An 18959-nucleotide genomic window follows, 5' to 3' on the forward strand; every position below is an offset into this window, starting at 1 on the left:
CACCCATCCATACTGTGGGCCTAGGGGAGCATCAAGCATGATGCTCTTTGTCAAGACCTCCCCAGGTGCCTTCACACTGGCCTTAGAGAGAGAAAGAGATGTGGCTCTCAATGGGCAATCGATTATAAAGCTTGCCAACTTTACTGGCGGCCATGCATGCATGCATTTTTCAATTCAGATCTAGCTGGACTGTTTCACTCATGCCATCCATGGTTAAAACCCTGCCGCGTCAATAGAACAAAAGTTAGCACTGCCTGGTTAAAGCAGGCTTGATAGAGCTAATCATGGTGGTTAAAAGGTGCAAACTTTAGGTGTTGGGTGGGCGTACAATGATGGCCAGCCATATGCGATTTACACTTTTACTTTGCACCAACTTTTTTTGTTTCTTCAAGCTAAGGATTGATACACTCACACGGGCAGGCAGGCAGGCATATCATTATTCCTCATGATGATCTACTTTGAGCTGTGGAGATGCACGGTAACTTAAGCAAGCGAAAAAGGGCACAAGATAGCTAGCTTTCTTGCATGGTCTCTCTCTCTCTCTCTCTCATCCGCTAGAGATGGAGAGGGAGAAGAGCCGGGAAAGAAGGCTACTACTTTGCTTGCATCTCATGGCATGAACGCATCGGCATGATTTCACAACCAAAGTGCTGTCCGCTGAAAGAGTGAGGGGAAGAAAAGAAGAGAAAAAGGATACTCCTTAAAAAGACAAGAAAGAAAGAAAAAAGGCCGAGTGAATTATGCGTGTATAAACCACGCTACTAGCCTCCTTTAAATTATTGGTGCTTACTGGAATCATGCATGCTCGATGGATTCACTTTTCACCTTTCCTCAATAATTACGCACGCACATACTGTAGTTTGTCAAAAAGGAAAAGGCAAGCAAAAAAAAAACTTGAATTATATGACAAGATAGTTCACATCACTCACACCTGAAAGACGCAACATTGTCGAGTACGTTAGCATAGATAGCAATTACTACAAGCTCTATCAGGCTTGGGCTCGGGCCTGACTACTTCAACTCGTGTCCAATCTCAGTCAACTCCACGCCCAGCCCAGCCTTTAGCTAAGCCTGGGGACTCCATGCAAAAATTGAGCTTCGTGATACTTGTGGCCTGGATTTTGATTTTCCAAACAGCCGATTTAGTTTCTTTTCAACTACTCCAAACAAATACACACATCGACGAGTCGCCATCCTTTCCAAGAAAGGCGATGGGAGAAAAGGTTAGTGCCATGAGCTTAGCACTGCTGCATATATCAGCACATGCCTTTTTCAGTTACGTGTGGGGTAAGATCACTCATTATAATATGATGCCGTCGCCGGATGTGAATATGATTCGGCGAAGAGCTGAGGGACAAGGAGATGGGGCTCCATCTCAACCGGCAGCCGGGCCGTGCCCGGGGCCGCGCAGCGCGCAGTGGGGATCGCAAAGCTAGCTACCTGGCCTTGCGGTGTTACGTCGTGAGCAACAACCGCGCGGGCGCACCTGCTACCTGCGTATGCACGCCCGGCCCCCCCTTTTACCACGACGGGACGACGATGCGAGGCGGCCGGCGAGTGGCTTTTGCGCCTTGTTGCGTTGCGGCTTGGGCGGGTAGCGGGTGGCCTTTCGCTGTTCTCGCCGTGCCTCGCAAACAAAATCGCGTGGTTGCTTATGCGTGGCATGCGTCTACCTACCTGGTACGAATATGATCGATCGATGAATGCATGCATGACAGGGAAATACCCGGTGTGCTCATGCATCATGCATGCATGCATAATGCGTGCTTGTTGGTGACTGTCCTAGTCTGATCTCTACCGAGCGCACGTCTGCAGCAATTCGTCGTTCGGAGCATGCATCTCAAAGATTTTGAAGTAGACACGTACGTGCGTGTGATGAGGTAAAAGAATTGAAGTACATATATTGTATGTCTTTAGGAAAAGTTCATTGCTAGGCCGAGCATGCTGGCTTAACTCATACTTCTTGCACCAAAGATGGTTAGTTCGATCTACCAAGGTTCTCGAGTTACCATTAAAAAAGAACTAGCTAAATGCATGTAGGTTATAATAAAAATATAAATATTAGACACGATAATATCAAGCATAAACTTATTATATGGAGATGTGGATATTCCATAGGAACACTACCAAACGAATATGTCGAGAGCGATGTCTTAGTTTGATTTCAGATGTAATCCAAAAAGGATGAGAAAATTATCTATTATTTTTTCTTCTAATTTCTTTATTTATTTTTATTAGTAAAATGGGTCATATATCCATAGCTGGTAATGAGACGGAGAGACCGGAGGACGATGGTGGATGACAAAGTGGATAAGTTATTCAAATTTTAGGGATTTTTACAGGATGAGAAGAGAGTAGAGTGAAAAAGGTGACTCGGAAACTGTCGAGAGTTAATCCTTGATAATACTTCCAAGGTATACCGGACGATAGGTGCATGTTCGACGTGTTCGGTGTGCGTGTGTGTATGAACTCAAGAACACTAGGGTTATCCAAGTTTGGGCCTCTCGCGGGATAACAACCCTACGTCATGTGCATTCTTTTATGAATTATGTCAAACAGTTTACAGATATGTCCCCCTCCTCTTACAAGTCCGGTCCTCCCTTGTTTATATAGCAGGAGTGATGTACATACAAACAAACAATGTGAACAACGTGATCGGAGTAATCCTCACGGACCATCGACTTGTACTCTTGTTCAGGGAATACGTTGCGGTGCCCCCGAAGATATGGTGGACCATGTGATCGACCTACTAGAAACCTAGCGCCAAATAGTCGGAGGCGGCCCTGTCCTTGCTATCGTCGTCGCTCCTGGGCATGCACTCTTCAAGTTCCTTGTCGATGATGTCCTCCACGACATTGAATTCGGTCAAGTTGTGGGCATCGGTACAGTGTATCGGGCAGTAGCCTCGGCACTTCCTTCTGTCCTTCTTGCCGAAGAGCTGGCGTGGTTGGTCGGTTTGCTCGACTAACATGATATCGGGCGGTCCTAGCTTGCATTTATTCTTCTTTTTCTTTTTCTGGTTAGCCCCCCTGGAAGAGGCGGGCTGGTCGAATGACAACCATGGATCCGTGTCACTCTGACGCTCTCGGGCCTCAGCGGCCTGCATGCACTTATCGACGAGCTCGGTAATGCTTCAGACTTCTTTGGTGGCCAGCTTCTTAACCATCTTCTAGTCTCTGACCCCCCCCCCCCCCCTCCGGAAGGCTATGACCATGGACTCACCCATGATCTTTAGAATGGTATTCTAGCGCTAAGTGAAACGCTGGATGAAGTCACACAACGACTCGCCCTGTCGCTGCCTGATATGATACAAGTCATCCTCGACACTTGGTCAGGCGTAGGTCTGCTGGAAGTTGGTGACAAACTTATCGCACAAGTCCTCCCAGGAGTGAACCGACCCACGGGGGAGGTTCATAAGCTAGGACTAGGTTGAGCCAGTCAAAAGCGATCGGGAAATAGTTGGCTATAACTTTTCCATGGCCTCCTGTACATAGTGATATAGATCTGCAAGAACTCCTCATGATTGGTTGAGCCGTCATATTTTTCAGCTAGGACTGACCGTAACTTGTTCGGCTAGCACACCTCTCGGAGCGAGGAGGATAGGGCGTTGCACCCCATTCCATAACGGGGGGGGGGGGGGAGGGTCGCTCGCTGATGGGCGGCGGTACATGCTCGGGGAGAGAGATGGTGGTCTTGTGACCCAGGCGATGGGTTGGAGGAATTTGATGCCTCCCTGCGAGGAGAAGGTGAGTGGTAGGGCTACTTGCCCTATTCTAGCTCACGCCGAGCGCGATCTCTTAGCTCTCAATTAGTCCTCTGACCTTGAATCATGCCGTAGAGGTCGCGTAGGTCGGTGGGTTGGTTGTCCAAACGTGATGGGGTCTCCTAGCATTTCCTACCATAAAGGCAGTGCGAGATATTTCCTACCGTGGAGCCTGCTGCGAGTCTTGGTGATTGCGACCTTCACCGGCTCTTGCGACGGACGTGGTGTTTACCGTCACGGTTTGGCGTCGAGCGGTCTCAACCAAGAGGTGAGGTTGTGCAGCTAGGGGCTACTGGCGAACCCTCCAATATTGCTACCGGTGGGTGGCTAAGAAGCATCTGCATGGTCTGCAGATTCTGTGCATGCGTCATGGTCTCGTAGTCAAGATGCTAAGCACGGAGTGATGACATATCGTGAGGAGGGGAGCCCCCAGCGCCCACATGGCGTAACGGCCTAGGTGACGATGATGCCACGGACAGTGCCCTATGTGGGAGTTCCTCTAAATAGTGTTGTAGTTGATGGGGTTGTATTGGAGTTCCTCCGTGTTCGGTGCCAGGCTAGTTTTCCTCTATGCGCAAGGCCTAGGGTTCATTGAAAGCACCCGAAGCACGAGGACTTCTACTGCGTGGTCAGCCATGCAAACTTCATATTGAGTCTCGAAGCCTTCGGACTCCGATTCGTTATCCCATGCTTTGAGCACATCGGGTTTATCTGGGTCGTACCTCATGACAAACACCTCATGACGATTAGGGTCCTCGAAGCGTGACTTATCGGTTGTCATGGATCCAGCTACGGGTAGTCCAATCAAGTTATTAGCACTTACCGAAACGCAAAAATATGCCTCCTACCTAGCGCGCCAACTATCGAGAGTTAATCCCTAATAATACTTCCTGGGTATACCGAACGATGGGTGGGTATTCAATGTGTTTGGTGTGCGTGTGTGTCTATGAACTGAAGGACACTAGGGTTATCCAGGTTCAAGCCTCCCGCATAATAACAACCCTACGTCATGTGTATTCTTATATGGATTATGTCAAACGGTTTACAGATGTGTCCCTATCCTCTTACAAGCCCGGTCCTCCTCTATTTATATAGCAGGAGTGATATAGATACAAATAGATTGTGCTAACAACATCACCAGTTTAATCCTGATGAAAACAACTACCAATAACTAAGGTAGATATGCAGACCCTACACTGGTCAATTGGCCTGCCCTGCCTCATCGCCCCACACCGCATGCCCGTCTACAACACCGTCCCATCTGTCATGCAGTGCCACGCCTGTTTATAATGCTATCATGCAGCATTAAATACTACGAGATGTGACATTGCTCATCTGCGTCGGCCAAGATTACGTTTGCTGGAAAAAGTGTCTAGAGAAGTAAAACACTTGAGTAGATAGCATTTAATACGACTTGATAGACTAATGTGAAATATCTAACCTATGACCAATAAGTAAGGCTGGTCGCAGGGCTTAACTCCGTGATTAGAGGGCTGGTCGCGCAATAGGGTCATGGTCTTTGAAAAAAACTACTGTCAGCTGACACTCCTTTGCGCAGACTTTCTCAGTTAGGGACCCCTTATTCTATATCTAATAGAAACCAACTTATGTTTTATATAGTATAGATTAAAATTTAATATACATTAGTTGGCGTTCCAAATGACGAGTTACTTCGACATATCTCTGCTTCGCTTCTCATCCTTCGGCAATCGCCTCTGAACCATATCGATGTCCCAACTCTAAGGACTTCTCCAACAAAAGCCGCATACTTCCCGTAAAACACTGTAGCAGCGATTTTTGCTGCTCCATGCGCCCGTCAGCCGCTCCAACAGAAATGGAAAAATCCCATTTGCCACTCGCTACAGGGAAAAGGGAGCCGGCTTCTTGTGGCAAATTTGTCGATCGGATACGGGAACTGTATTACTGTTTTTAGAGTATGTGTGTGGGTCCGAGGAGAGGAGGAGAGTAATAGAATATAGAAAATAGAGTGTCTGTTGAAGATGAAAAAAAATAGAGAATGTTGTAATAGTATTAGAGGATGCTATAATAGTGTTATAAGGGGTGAATTTTTAAAGTTTCTATTGAAGATAACCTAACCACGCTCCTCTACCTTCACCGTCGTCGCCACTTCGATGTAACCAATTAGCAACATGCCTCTGCTCTTCACCCACCACATGACACGACGTCACAACCACTGCAAATGGACATGTTATTGAGGGTCTATGAATTGCCATTGTCGACAGCTACGCGCGCTGAAAGCCAAAATACCATGGTTGCTTGGTGAAACTCCCCCAAAAGGAAAGAAAGGAACTAATAGTACATAAGAAGTTGCGTTTTTTATTTGAAAGTTATATCCGGAAGTTTTCTAGGTGTCTGATCAAAAGTCCAAAATATCAACTTTAAAGTCACAAAATCTTCTCTTAAAAAAATTATTCACTTGTATTTAAAGAGTCACTATCCTTTTTCAGTTCAATGTTCAGCTTCCCAATTGAAAGATTATTCATGGTGGCAACAATTTTCTAGCCTGAGTGAGGCACTGACACGGAAGGCGGCTTATGGCAAGCGAGATAACAACAGGGGGTGCATAGTAGTGATTGACAAGGTGTTCTCTACACAGATATAATGCTTTCATGAAAAGAATATCGATTAACAAATTTAAAATCACAAAATAAGCAAGCACTATATATACGTCGTACTCATAATGCTTAACTAACTAGTCTCAAACCCCAGTGAATTTCGACTGAACATCCTTAGCGCAAACTCTTAATTTGCAACGTTACAATGGTCAAATCTCATGGTTAAGCCTTTTTTCGAAAAAAAAAAATTACTATTTATAAGCCATTGGATAGGCATCAGTTGGCTTCAACCTCCCATCCTCTCTCCTGTGCTCACTCCTAACCTCCCGCGCATCTCCATCGGTCTTCTCCCGCGCATCTCCATCGGTCTTCGACCGTGCTCCTACCACTAAATCCGTCACCACACTAATCCGGCTCCATCGAACCATCTCCGCTTGCCCTTCTCCTAGCACTATCCATCAGCCATCCTTCGTTATCCGTGGTCGACGACATCCCTATCACCACATCTGCCTCCTTTATCAGCCTCCTTTATCAGACCGACGTACCTCCCACAACCTCCCTCCAAACCTATTGATTAAGAATCCCGTCAAAAATCAAACCCTGTCCCTTAACTCCGCCGTAACACGCTATTTAACCTGAGACGTGGATCCCGTTTTCAAGCAATTGAAATTTAAGAGCGTGCAAATCTATATAGTCCTCTTGCTTGCTTGATGCATCGGTCCCACTCTACCAGAAGCACAGACAAATGCTTGCACGTTAAATAATCTGCTCCCTGTCCCCGCTTCTTTTTCAGCTGCACGCACGCTTCGCCTGTTACCACTTACCACCACTTCCACCACTTGGAGTTCAATCACATCTCCAAACCAAACTAACCACAACAACACGCATACCTCCCGCGGCACCTAAACCTATAACACCACCTCAACCGCGACGCGACCTCAGCCATCGGCGACTAACCGCGGGTGCACGGACACAGGCATGAGAGCCTACGCGACGCCGCCGGCCGTCGCCACGCTGCCGTCGGCTGCGCCGCCGCTGACCCCCGAGGCCGCGGCCGTGCTGTCCCGCGCCGCTGCCGACGCGTCCAGGCGGCGCCACGGGCACACCACGCCGCTCCACGCGGCCGCCGCGCTGCTCTCCGGCCCGGCGCCGCTCCTCCGCGACGCCTGCGTGGCGGGCCTCGCGTCTCCACACCCGCTCAGGTGCCGCGCGCTCGACCTCTGCTTCGCCGTCGCCCTCGACCGCCTCCCCACCTCCACAGAGAACCAGCTCCACGACGGCGCCTTCCACGCCGCGCCGCCGCTCTCCAACGCGCTCGCCGCCGCGCTCAAGCGGGCCTACTCGCACCACCGGCGCATCGGGAACGGCGGCGTCGAGGCCGACGACCACCGCGTCGGCGTTCCTCACCTCGTGCTCGCCATCCTTGACGATCCGTCCGTGGCGCGCGTCATGCGCGAGGCGTCCTTCTCGAGCATGGCCGTCAAGGCGGTCATGCTACGGTCCCTCTCCGATCCCGCGGCCTCCGACTCTGGCGTGTACGTCAACACTAGAGTGCTGCACCGGCAAGCTTCCCACCGGGAGGAGGAGGTGGCGAAAGTGGTGGAAGTATTGAAGAGGAGCAATAAGCATAACCCGGTGCTCGTCGGCGACACGGTGGACGTGGACGCCGTGGTGCAAGAGGTGGACATGCTGATACAGAGGCAACGGCTAGGCAACGCGCGAGTCATCTTCTTCCCGAAAGAGTTCGGCGACTTGGTTGATATGGATAGGGCAGAACTCGTCGCCAAGATCAAGGAGCTCGGCGAAGTGGTAAGATCGGAGTTGATGGCGCCGGCATCGAATAGCGCTGGCGTCGTGGTAAACCTCGGCAACCTGCAGTGGCTCGTTGAGGAAACATGCGCGGGTCATCAGGGCGAGCAAGAGAAGCGGAGGGATGTGGTGCTCGACACGGCGCGCGCCGCGGTAGCTGAGATGGCGCGTGTTCTGAACCAGTCCGGCGAAGGCGAGCGCCGCGTCTGGGTGATCGGCACGGCAACGTGTGCCACGTACCTGAAATGCCAGGTGTATCACCCGGCGCTGGAGAGAGAGTGGGACCTCCAGGCCGTGCCCATCACGCCGAGGCCTCCGCCACCGCCGCCGCTCGGGCTCTCGCCGAGGTTTGCTTCTGCCGCACACGCTGCCTCATCTATCTCATCTTATCATTAATCTGGAGAAAACAGTTTATCATCGAATTAATCCTATGTTTGTTTTCTTAATATCACAGTGTTGGAGTTAACAGAGGCATCCTAAGCAGCTCCGTCGAGGTGCTGTCATCGGCGATGACGAGCGCAATGAAACGGGCGCCGAGCCTTTGCAACGCCTGCGTGGATGGCTACGAGCGTGAGCGCGCCGAAATGGCGTCGTCCGAGCTTGCTTCCCGATCTGCGGACCCGCCGATGTCGCAGTGGCTGCAGATCGGGACGCCGAGCAGCGCACGCCCGGTCGACCGCGCGCAGGTCGGTTAGTTGTTCCACGTACGAATCTCAACTCTATGTCGTGGGCAACGCCTTGACGTGTGGAATCTGTCACTTTTCAGGAGAAGGCGCGGGAAGCTGACGAGCTGCGGCGTCGGTGGCTCGATCGGTGCGCCCAACTGCACTCGCATGGCCGGCCGTCCATAGTTACCTGCTCCGAGTGGAACGGGGCTAGTGTTCTTGGCAACATGCAGGCGTCGCCGTTACGGCCGTCGGCGCCTCCTAGCGGCACGGTGGACACCGACCTCGCGCTTGGCCCGGCGCTGGCAAGGCCGCCCTGTGACGCCGACGATAAGCTGCTCCTGCGACGGCTCACGGAGGCGGTGAGATGGCAACCCGAGGCTGCAGCTGCTGTTGCTAGTACGATCACGGAGGCCAAGTCGGGTGAAGGCAAGCGGCGCGGCACGGGGACCAAGGCCGACGCGTGGGTCCTCTTCGCCGGGCCTGACGTGGTCGGGAAGAGGAACATGGCCGAGGCGCTCTCCAAGTCCGTCTTTGGGACGGGCGCCGTCACCGTGCGTCTCTGCTGCCCGGCAGCCGGCCACGACGGCGGGGAGTCCATCGTGTCATGCCGCGGCCGAACGGCGCTGGACCGCGTGGCCGAGGCCATACGGGCCAACCAGTTCCGCGTCATTGTCCTCGATGGCGTCGACCACGCCGACAACGTCGTGCGCGAGTCGGTCATGCGCGCGATCGAGTCCGGTCGGCTCGCGGACTCGCACGGCCGAGACGTCGCTCTCGGCAGCAACATCTTCGTCGTCATGTCGCAATGGTCGCCGGTGCCAGATCAGTTGAGGAGCTCTCAAGAAGCTGTACCCCTTCCTGACTCGCCATGGAACCTGGAACACAGGACAGCGAAGCGCAGGCCGGAGCAGACGCTCGAAGGAGACCGCTGCACGAAAGCACGTAAAGACTCCGCACGGGAGCTGATTCCCCTGGACTTGAATTTGTCCATGTCTGATGATCATATCGATGATGAAGACGACAGCATCGGCGAGAGATCACGGAACTCGTCCAGCGACCTAACGGTGGAGCACGAGCAGGACTACGGCCAGCCCAGCGCCGCCAAGTGCTCCGCGCCGTCAAACGTGTCAGACCTCATCCAAGCCGTCGACGCAACGGTAGTGTTCAAACCAGTCGGCTTCGAGCCTCTGAAGCGGAGCGTCTCCGACGTGGTGTCAGCAAAGTTTGGAGACGTCGTCACGGGCCGGCGGGTGGTCCGTTCACGTTGACGATGTGCTGCGCCCTGGCATACGGGAGCTGAAACGTAGCTTCAGCACCAACGCTGTCGTCGACGGCGCGACGGTGGAAGGCAGCGGCCGGAGAAAGGACGGTGAGATGTTCCCGATGTCAGTGACAGTCACCGTCGACGGAAATTGACGTGCAATCCTGCCGACCTTGACGACATGTTTCTTTTTTGTTGTTGATCATTAATATATGATCGCGATCGGTGTACATTAGTACATGAATGTGTAAAAATGTTCAGCAACCAGAAGTTAGAGACGGAACTAGAAACTAGCTTTGCTGTTTTTGAGGACTCCATTTTGGCTTTCATTTCCCTGGCAACCGTCTATGATTGACGTCTGTTGAATAAACGAGATGATAGCATGCAGAGGATCATGCCTGCATGCAGTTCATCGTGGAACTAACAGCTCCATGGATATTTCCTGTGTATATGTTGCATCCAGTACCGCCCATGCATGCATATATTGTTCTTTAGCAAATGAAAGCCATACTCTACTGCTGTACTCCTCCCATGTATTACCAAGTACTCCCCTGTCTTAAAATAAATGATGTTTTAGTATTTTCTACAATATTCAAAATACATGACATTCTATAATTTTGAGGTAATTTTAGTCTAAGTTTTCCAATATTACCCCTCCATTAAGTAACTTACTTTTCAATACAGATCTTATTTTTCACGTAATAAATTGTATTGAAAGATTGTAAGATGGTCATTTTATTTTTCACCTTAATACTTGTGCTTAACTTTAAAATGTCATCTATTTTAAGATGGAGTGAAGAATGTATTTTTCTACTGGTGCATGTATCTCAGTACATCCAGGGTACGCACGCGAGGGGAGGTCGCCGGTTCAAATCCTAGAAAATGCACGTGCACGTAATTTGCACTGTTTGAGTGAGAGCGATTACAGGAGTCGCGGGGTTCATTCGTCAAGTACAAAAAAGTTTTCCTTTTTTGTTTTTTAAACCCTCTCGTCACTGATGTATAGTCATCAGTGATGGGTCTATACCTGATACTAGATTGCACAGGACAAATTAATACTCCCAAAGAATCAATGTGGTCTAGGCTTCCGAGACATGTGCCTCTTTAACTAGGCTTTGCTTGCCAGACGAACCTGGAGATTGATCGATCGGTTGGAGAGCTTGTGTTCTAGGTTATTAAAGGCAAAATACTACAGCAGAGGGAATCTGCTTGACACCGTGTTTGCGGGCAGTCCCTCAGCAGTTTGGCATGGTATTGAGTATGGACTTGAGCTGTTAAAAAAAGGAGTCATCTGGAGAACTGGGGACGGAAAGATAGCGAGATTCTGGCGTGATCCATGGATACTAAGGGGTGTTTCTAGACGTCTCATGTCTGTACAGGGGAGATGCAGACATAATAGAGTGGCAAACTTCTTATTGCAAGATGGTTCTTGCAATGAGGAGAGGCTAAATGAATTTCTAATACCGGAAGATATGGAGGAGATCCTAAAGATTAAAGTGTCACAAAAATTGCCTGATGATTTCATCGCCTGACACCCTGAGAAAGACGGTGTTTTTTTAGTTATAAGTGCATACCATTTAGCGGTTGTAGAACATTTAAAGGAGAATGGAGGTATTTTATCTAGTGATTGATCATCAGGTGATAAGTCGGTTTGGAAGATGTTATGGCAAATTGCAGTAACGTAGAAGGTTAAATTTTGTGCATAGAAGCTTTTGGTGGGATGCTTACCAATGGTGCAACTCAAACAGTCACGCCACCTGGAAGTCTCAAATCAATGTACCCGATGCGGCATGGGAGTGAAGGATGCCTTTCATGTGGTAATTACTTGCCCTAATGCACATGCAGTTTGGGAGGCTATGAGGGAAGTGTGGTCGTTGCCAGACCATCATGACTTGATAAATACAGGGCCGGAGTGGCTCTTCCAAGTACTGGTGCAAATTGGTGATGTAGAACGAATGGAAGTGTTAATGATTATATGGAGAAATTGGCAATTGTGCAATGACACGGTTCATGATAAGACGACAGTGCATGTTGAAGCAACAAGGAAATATTTGTCTAGCTATTTGGATTCACTGCTTCAAATCCGACAAAATGACGGCTGAGATCCAGTAAAAGGGAAAGGAGTGCTTACTAATGGAAAAGTTCAGAAAGTCAATAAAAGTTTCAGTGACCTAGTTAATGATCCTCAGTGGCCTCCTCCGGCAGATGGATGGATATCGGTGTCAGTTGATGGGTCCTTTAATGATCGAGATCATTAGAATGCAGGAACAGAGGTGGTAATCAAAGATAACATTGGCCAGTATATTCTATCTGCTTGTCGCTACTTACCACAATGTTTAGATGCCTTTGAAACTAAACTTTTACAAGGAATTCAGTGGCCTTGCACTACACCGCTCAGCCGATCATCTTTCAGACTAATTGTGCTATGCTCTTGGAGGTTGAAGGGTTCGAAAGAAGATACATCACGCCTTGGACAAATTGTCATAGAGGTGAAGGAGTTGACCAATGGACAACGGGAGCTTGTACTCGTGAAGCTAAAACGAAATCAAAATAGTGTTACAGATTCTTTAGCCAACTTATCTATATTAGAGCACCTGACCGACTTGTGGTTATATGATGTTTTAGTAGATTTAATGACTGCGGATTGTAATACTATTCTATAAGTAATAAAGCTCCAGTCTTCACCACCAAAAAAAAAAAACAACCACCATGCATACAGCATGCCGATTTGCACTTACAAACATGCTACACCTACACGTAGTGGAGCGTATCAGCACTTACCTATTGAAAGCTTTCACGTGGTAGAGTATGTATGGTTGTTGTTGTCTATGTCAGCATGTAAGTAGAGTTTTTGTAGAACTCTTTGGTAGAGTATGTATGGTTGTTGTTGTCTATGTCAGCAAGTAAGTAGAGTTTTTGTAGAACTCTTTGGTAGGTGTAGCACTCGAGAAAAGGTTGGTCAAAAAGGGTAGGTTGCGCGTACGCGACGCGCGCCTCGGGACGCCGGCAACGACCGGAAAGAAGGCATGCAATTGCAATGGCGATCCAGCGCACGCGGGTCGCCTGCCGGGCCGCGCACACTGCGGCCAGCCGCCGCTTTATCCATCGATCCGCCAACCAAAGGAGAAAGGACGCATGGGCATGACGCGAGAGTTGATGAAAGGCAAAAGTTACCGCAGGCGCGCGATAGCACGCCGTAACTAACCTCTCTTCTAATCCTATTCAGCTGTACGTGCACATGGATCCGATTGGTTGGGCGTGAGTGGCCTGGCCTCCAAAGATTCACCCCACCTTCTCCGGCCGGCCCCATGCATCGCTGTACGGACCCAACCATGGCGTTCAAGTATTTAACCACACGATCTAACGTCTTTTCATGGAAGATTTCTGTTGTGTTCACATCTTTACATATTTGATCGGAGCTTTAGAGGCAGGGATATGTACCGCATCAGCCCATCCGACGTGAACCATGTTTGTACTGTATGTTGTTTATTGGGTTAGCTAATCGGCTAATCCTCCCAGTTTGCTCAGACAACCACGGTAAGGACTCAAAAACGTGTGATTATCATCACATAATTATGAACAATCAGTCCAAACACTGATGGGCTAATCACACAACAGATTGATGTACGTAGTGCATAATGTTGAGAGGGCAAGAGAGAGACAGGAGGAGGCTCCAAGCTACTTCTGCTGCTGCAGTTGGATAATCCTGTACACAATCACCAACGTTATCCCCTCGAAATGCACAAATACTACTGCACTATCACATCGTGCCTGCATCGGTATGTCATCGTGTGTTGAAATGGAAGGGAATAGAGGGAACGATGATTTGTCGCTGCGCTAAATTCCCCTCTGGTAAACAGAGTACTCCGTAGTTAGCAGCGGTAGAAGACAGGGACAAAATGGCTGCATGTTTAGGGATAAGGGCCAAAGGACAAACGCACAATGTAAGTTTCGTTATAACCACTATCTGTCACGGCCTCTCAAAGGACATGTATTAATAAACAAAAAGTTCTCAGATGGCACATGTGCCCACATATTGCATACATCACATTGCAAATCTACCGAGCCCTGCAAATCTGTACATGAAAAATGCAGTATATACGCTCCTACAGTCTACTGCTTTACATGTTAGTAGAATCCTGTTTGGGATTAGAGAATTAGCTGGAGTTAGTACACCAGTAAGTTTTAGATCAGAGCAGGGACCAAGCTAGGTGAGCCCACCGAGTGCACTGATGTTAGGGTCCTAACAATTTTTTAGTTATTAGAATCTTATTTTCACCTCTTTTACACCACCAAAATCTAACTATGTGTATCAAAAAGCTGTCAGCCTAACCCAGCGTGCACCACCACACCATAGTGTTGGTTCTAGCTTCGCCCCTGTATCAGAGTACATAGTATCTTTGTTAAATACTGCTGTTACTTTCTAATCGAGATGGTTGCATGGTGGTAATGTCTGACTGAATCACGATAATCCCTTGACTAACCCACAAGCTTATCTCTTTGCAGTAGGTGCAGCGAGCGACTGGGAGATGAGGCAGAAAGGACACAGATGCTAGCAAACAAAGCGGATTGATAGCTAGACGCCAAGGACAAAAATGCTGCATGTTTAGGGATAGGGGCCAGAGGACAAACTAGCTGCACGTTAAGCACGTAACTACCTTTGCCTTTGCCATCTGCAGTGGGGGCTGCAGATAAAGTGGTAAACTATCCCCAGCTTTAGCTACAACTCGTTGGAATCGACGGAGGAGAAAGAAGCTGCTGTGCGTGTGTGTCTGCTGAATCCACTCCATTCTCTAATTTCGCTTCAGACTTTCAGTGGTGGTCGTAGCATGAAAGTCCGCGCCACTGACGCGACGGCAGCAGCTTTCTGAATTTACCACTCCACGGTCCTCCCCGCTTTCAGTGCCTGCCTGCCATTCCATCGGTAAACCAACAACTCTCCTGCAAGCCCCATGCCGGCCGTAAACGGTAGCAGCGCCAGCGGGCGGCAGAGACGTGCCTACGGCAACAGCGGCAAGAAGCAGCTGATGAGTGTACAGCAGCTACGTACCACTCTGGTAGCGTCTAGTGTTAACTGCTTAGTGTTTAGCAAGCTGGGGGCATGCAGCTTCTTCTTTACTGGTCACTCTCACCCAGCTTCCTCGATATGTGCAAACGCGAGACTCTTGTATAAACAAAATTCTCATTCATGTTTATTTCAACAAACACCAAATACAACACGAAGATACACGCACATACTTACATTACCACATATAAACTTACACAACATGTATTGTAAACTGAATATACAGAATTTAGAGATTGACAAAATTACTTTAGGCAACCACTAACAAAAATTTCGCATTTATAAGACATAAAAAAACTTAAAATTTGATCCCTAATAAATAGAAACCTAATAAATAGAAAGTACAATCACCTCTTCTGACCACTCAAGCATTCATGTTGCAGCAGTGCGAACGTGTGATACTCCTACTTACTGTTGATTGCTCGAGTGTTGAGGTCTAGGTGGGCTTGTGCTCTGTGATTTCCGTACTGGGCTTTTTGGGTACTCCTTCAAGAAGACTTATCTCTGGGCCCAACTATGAGCCGGCGAAAAGGCCCAAGGAAACGAAGGGGATTGAAACAGACGAACGAGGGCTGTATTCTTCCCGTTCAAGGAGCCGTGATCAAGGATATATACTAACATGTACGGTAACAAATACTTACGTTTTTAATTTTTTACAATCTCCGATGTACTTGATCATTATTTTCTATTAAAATATAATTATAGTATCTAATAAAAATATAATATTATACAAATATTTTTTAAGATAAATATGCACATGTGATTTTTATATTTTCAAACTAAATATTTTAAAAATTATTGACGTTGAAGTTTTAAATTTTTAATTTAATCTTAATCAAAATGATCAGTACATGTTTTACGAGTCTCCAAGCAGAAGTAGTTAGCAGTGATATATAGAGAGAGAGATATCTTTCTCCTGATACGATTGGTGATGTATCCTAAGCTCCTACCAAAACGTGAAGATGCTTGTCCCCATGAAGTTTTGCGCCACTACTGAACTGACAGGTCCTTTGGCGGATATCGATGAAAAGTAACTAAATCGTAATTTCTGAATGTTTGAAAACAAAAGTAGTAACAAGCCAAAAAGAAGAACTAGTAGGAAACAAATTAGTCGCATCAGATTTTTGTGGTATGCTAGTATTCAGAAGCACATTTATGTTGTAACGTAATAACAAGCAATTCTTCAAAGAAATGAGATCGCCAGCAGTTGGTGCGGCAACTGCAGCAAATCTCAGCCATTAGATCGTGATAGTCTTATATAGATGATACAAAAAAAATCTATCCATAATTTATGAAAGGAGTACATACTAAACAGCACAGCATATTAGCTATACAATACTGACACGATCAGCGAGAAAGAAGAATCATAGAAAAATGCCGAAGAAACACAGTAATTGGATCATTGACAGGCAATCGGAATAAGGAGAATGAATGCATGTATGCATGTTCCATGGCACTAACGCGTCCAAAATATAATTCATGCACACCATAAGTCCATCACTAACAATACGATTAGTACTGCAATAAAAAATCCCACAACACGACATTTTACATGGTCTACTGACCTGAAATGTAACTCTATACGGTCTTATGGACCTATAGTTTATCTCAGCCGCCTATTTATCCCACGTAATATTTATTTATTTGTTAATTCTTTTTATCTATCTTATATTATTTTATCTATAGTTTCCATAAATGGGTTGGAGCAGGCATAGTTTCCATGGCGAGGGATATAAGGGTCATAAAGGCAGCCCTTCATCCCTTCATGGGCCTGCGTCAGTTCTTGGGTGGGCTTTTGGGTCTCCAGCGAGAGCCGCGTGGTGTGGTACCGGATTATTTTCCCTTTGCCAAGGGCTCATAGCCTAGTGGTAGGAACGGTCTACCTACGAGGGGTTCAGCCCGTGTCTCGTTGAGGCTGGCCCCGTATATAGATTTTTATTGGACAGCTTTGAGCATCTGTGAATTATAATAAAAGCGTGACATGCTCGTTGCTGGTTGACTCTAGGACTTTGTAAATCTTTTCAGTAAACGTATGTGTATAAGTTATATATCTAACGTGTGTCTTAAAATATGTGTGAGTATATACATATAGGGTGTGATGTGCGTTTGGGCGTGCTTTCAAATACCACGACTTGTATTCTAATGGTGATGCTTGAAAAAAAAAGACTATTTTTACTTTTCTTTTCAAAACTTTTCGATGCGCGTTGCAATTTTTAGCTGAGCAAATGAGAGGTGGTCATGGTCATTCTCACGTGCCTGACTCAAGGTTCACAATACGGTGCAACATCGAAATGTGTTCCCAACAAATTCTTCTAATATCGCAAATATTGATTAAAATACGAAGAATTTAATGAGAAATCAACCGAATTTTGTAATTTTTTTAATTTGAATTCAAATTCGATCGATAAACGATATTTTTCAAAATACGAGTGCTAGCAAATTGACCGATAAGCGTCGATATTTGTGGATATTTGTGATATCTGGTACATTTTCGAACCTTGGTCTGACCCAAAGCTTAATTCTTCGCTTCATTACGTTCCCTTTTTTTTCCTTTGAGATAGAGAGCATTTTGTGCTTCTAGAGGTGCTTAAATCAAAGGCCTAAGGTTATCTAGAAGAATTTTGTCGGTCCATAGAGCTTAGTTCTAGAAGAAGGCACATTGCGTCCGATGACTGCTGCTCGGAACACGGGATGGCGTTGACCACGTACGAGTGATCACATCAGGTGTAGTTAGGTACCTTGGTTTATGGGAGGAATATGGATGGAAGATGACTATCTTGATTTCTAAGTGCTTGATTAGATGCATACGATGAATAGAGTAACTACCATTAGAGAATATATCTTCATATGTTGGATGAAAGGATAAAAAAACGAGTTGGACCGAGCCATCCACACTAACTGCATGCAGTCTACCCGACGAGAAAGCTAGTTAGCTGGCTATTATGTTGTGTGTATGTGTGTTTATACTTTTTTTTACTTTTGATTTTTTATATAAAAGTGGTTCAAATTTTTTAAATATTTTTATTAGCAAACTAGAGCTCTAGCCTATTTTAATTAGTTTGATAAAAAAATATGAGCTAATATTTAATTATTTTTTAACCTACCTTTTATAATTTCTATCAATTTTTAATATCTCAAATAAATTCTCAAAAATCTAAAAAATCACTAATATTCTTCTCATTTATAATATTCTATTTACATGCATTTGTATCAATTAATGTGATATTTTTTTAATTCATTTTAAATTCAAATAAAATCAAATATACATAAATTCATCCAAATACTGCTCAATCAAAGAATTAAAAAAATCATAACTAACCTAACTCATTCAATCCATTCAACCAAATAAAAAATTATCTCATCATATCCACTCTAATTCCACCAACTAAATAAAAAACCGAAAATTAAATCATATCATCCACTAAGCCAACGGGGTACTTGGAGGATGCCGCTCGAGTCACACCAGCACCCGGGCGGCCTTTTCGCGTTCGTCCGACCTCCAACGGTCAGGCCATAAGTCTAACTAAGCCAAGCCAAGCCACAACCATAACGGTCATCCACCCTGCTCCTCGTCATCCAATGATGCTGCCGGGCCGCGGCGGCACTGCCCGCCCGCCCGCGGCCACGCTGCGTCTCCGAACTCCCAGAATGTGACGCGCCTGCATGACGGATGGGCCCCGGGGCCGGCTGGCTCACATGACATTTACTAACGTGGCAGGGGGCTGTACACGATTGCTGCGTTGTACTCGTGCAGCGTGCTGTCATCAACCGTGCACTTGACGCCGCTGGGCGGACACTGGAATAAAGTGAGGAAGCG

At 47.1% G+C, this 18959-nt stretch overlaps 1 protein-coding gene across 1 annotated transcript; it reads left to right on the forward strand.

Annotated features, from left to right (window-relative positions):
* The first annotated feature begins 7115 nt into the window (after positions 1–7115).
* LOC133921049 (protein SMAX1-like) lies at positions 7116–10542 on the forward strand. Its single transcript, XM_062365760.1, is given in 4 exon segments — positions 7116–8495; positions 8603–8834; positions 8915–10047; positions 10049–10542. Coding segments are annotated over 4 exon segments (2727 nt in total). The 5' UTR covers positions 7116–7317; the 3' UTR covers positions 10233–10542.
* Positions 10543–18959: the final 8417 nt, after the last annotated feature.

Source organism: Phragmites australis, chromosome 6 (assembly GCF_958298935.1).
Source record: "Phragmites australis chromosome 6, lpPhrAust1.1, whole genome shotgun sequence".
Taxonomy (NCBI): Eukaryota; Viridiplantae; Streptophyta; class Magnoliopsida; order Poales; family Poaceae; genus Phragmites; species Phragmites australis.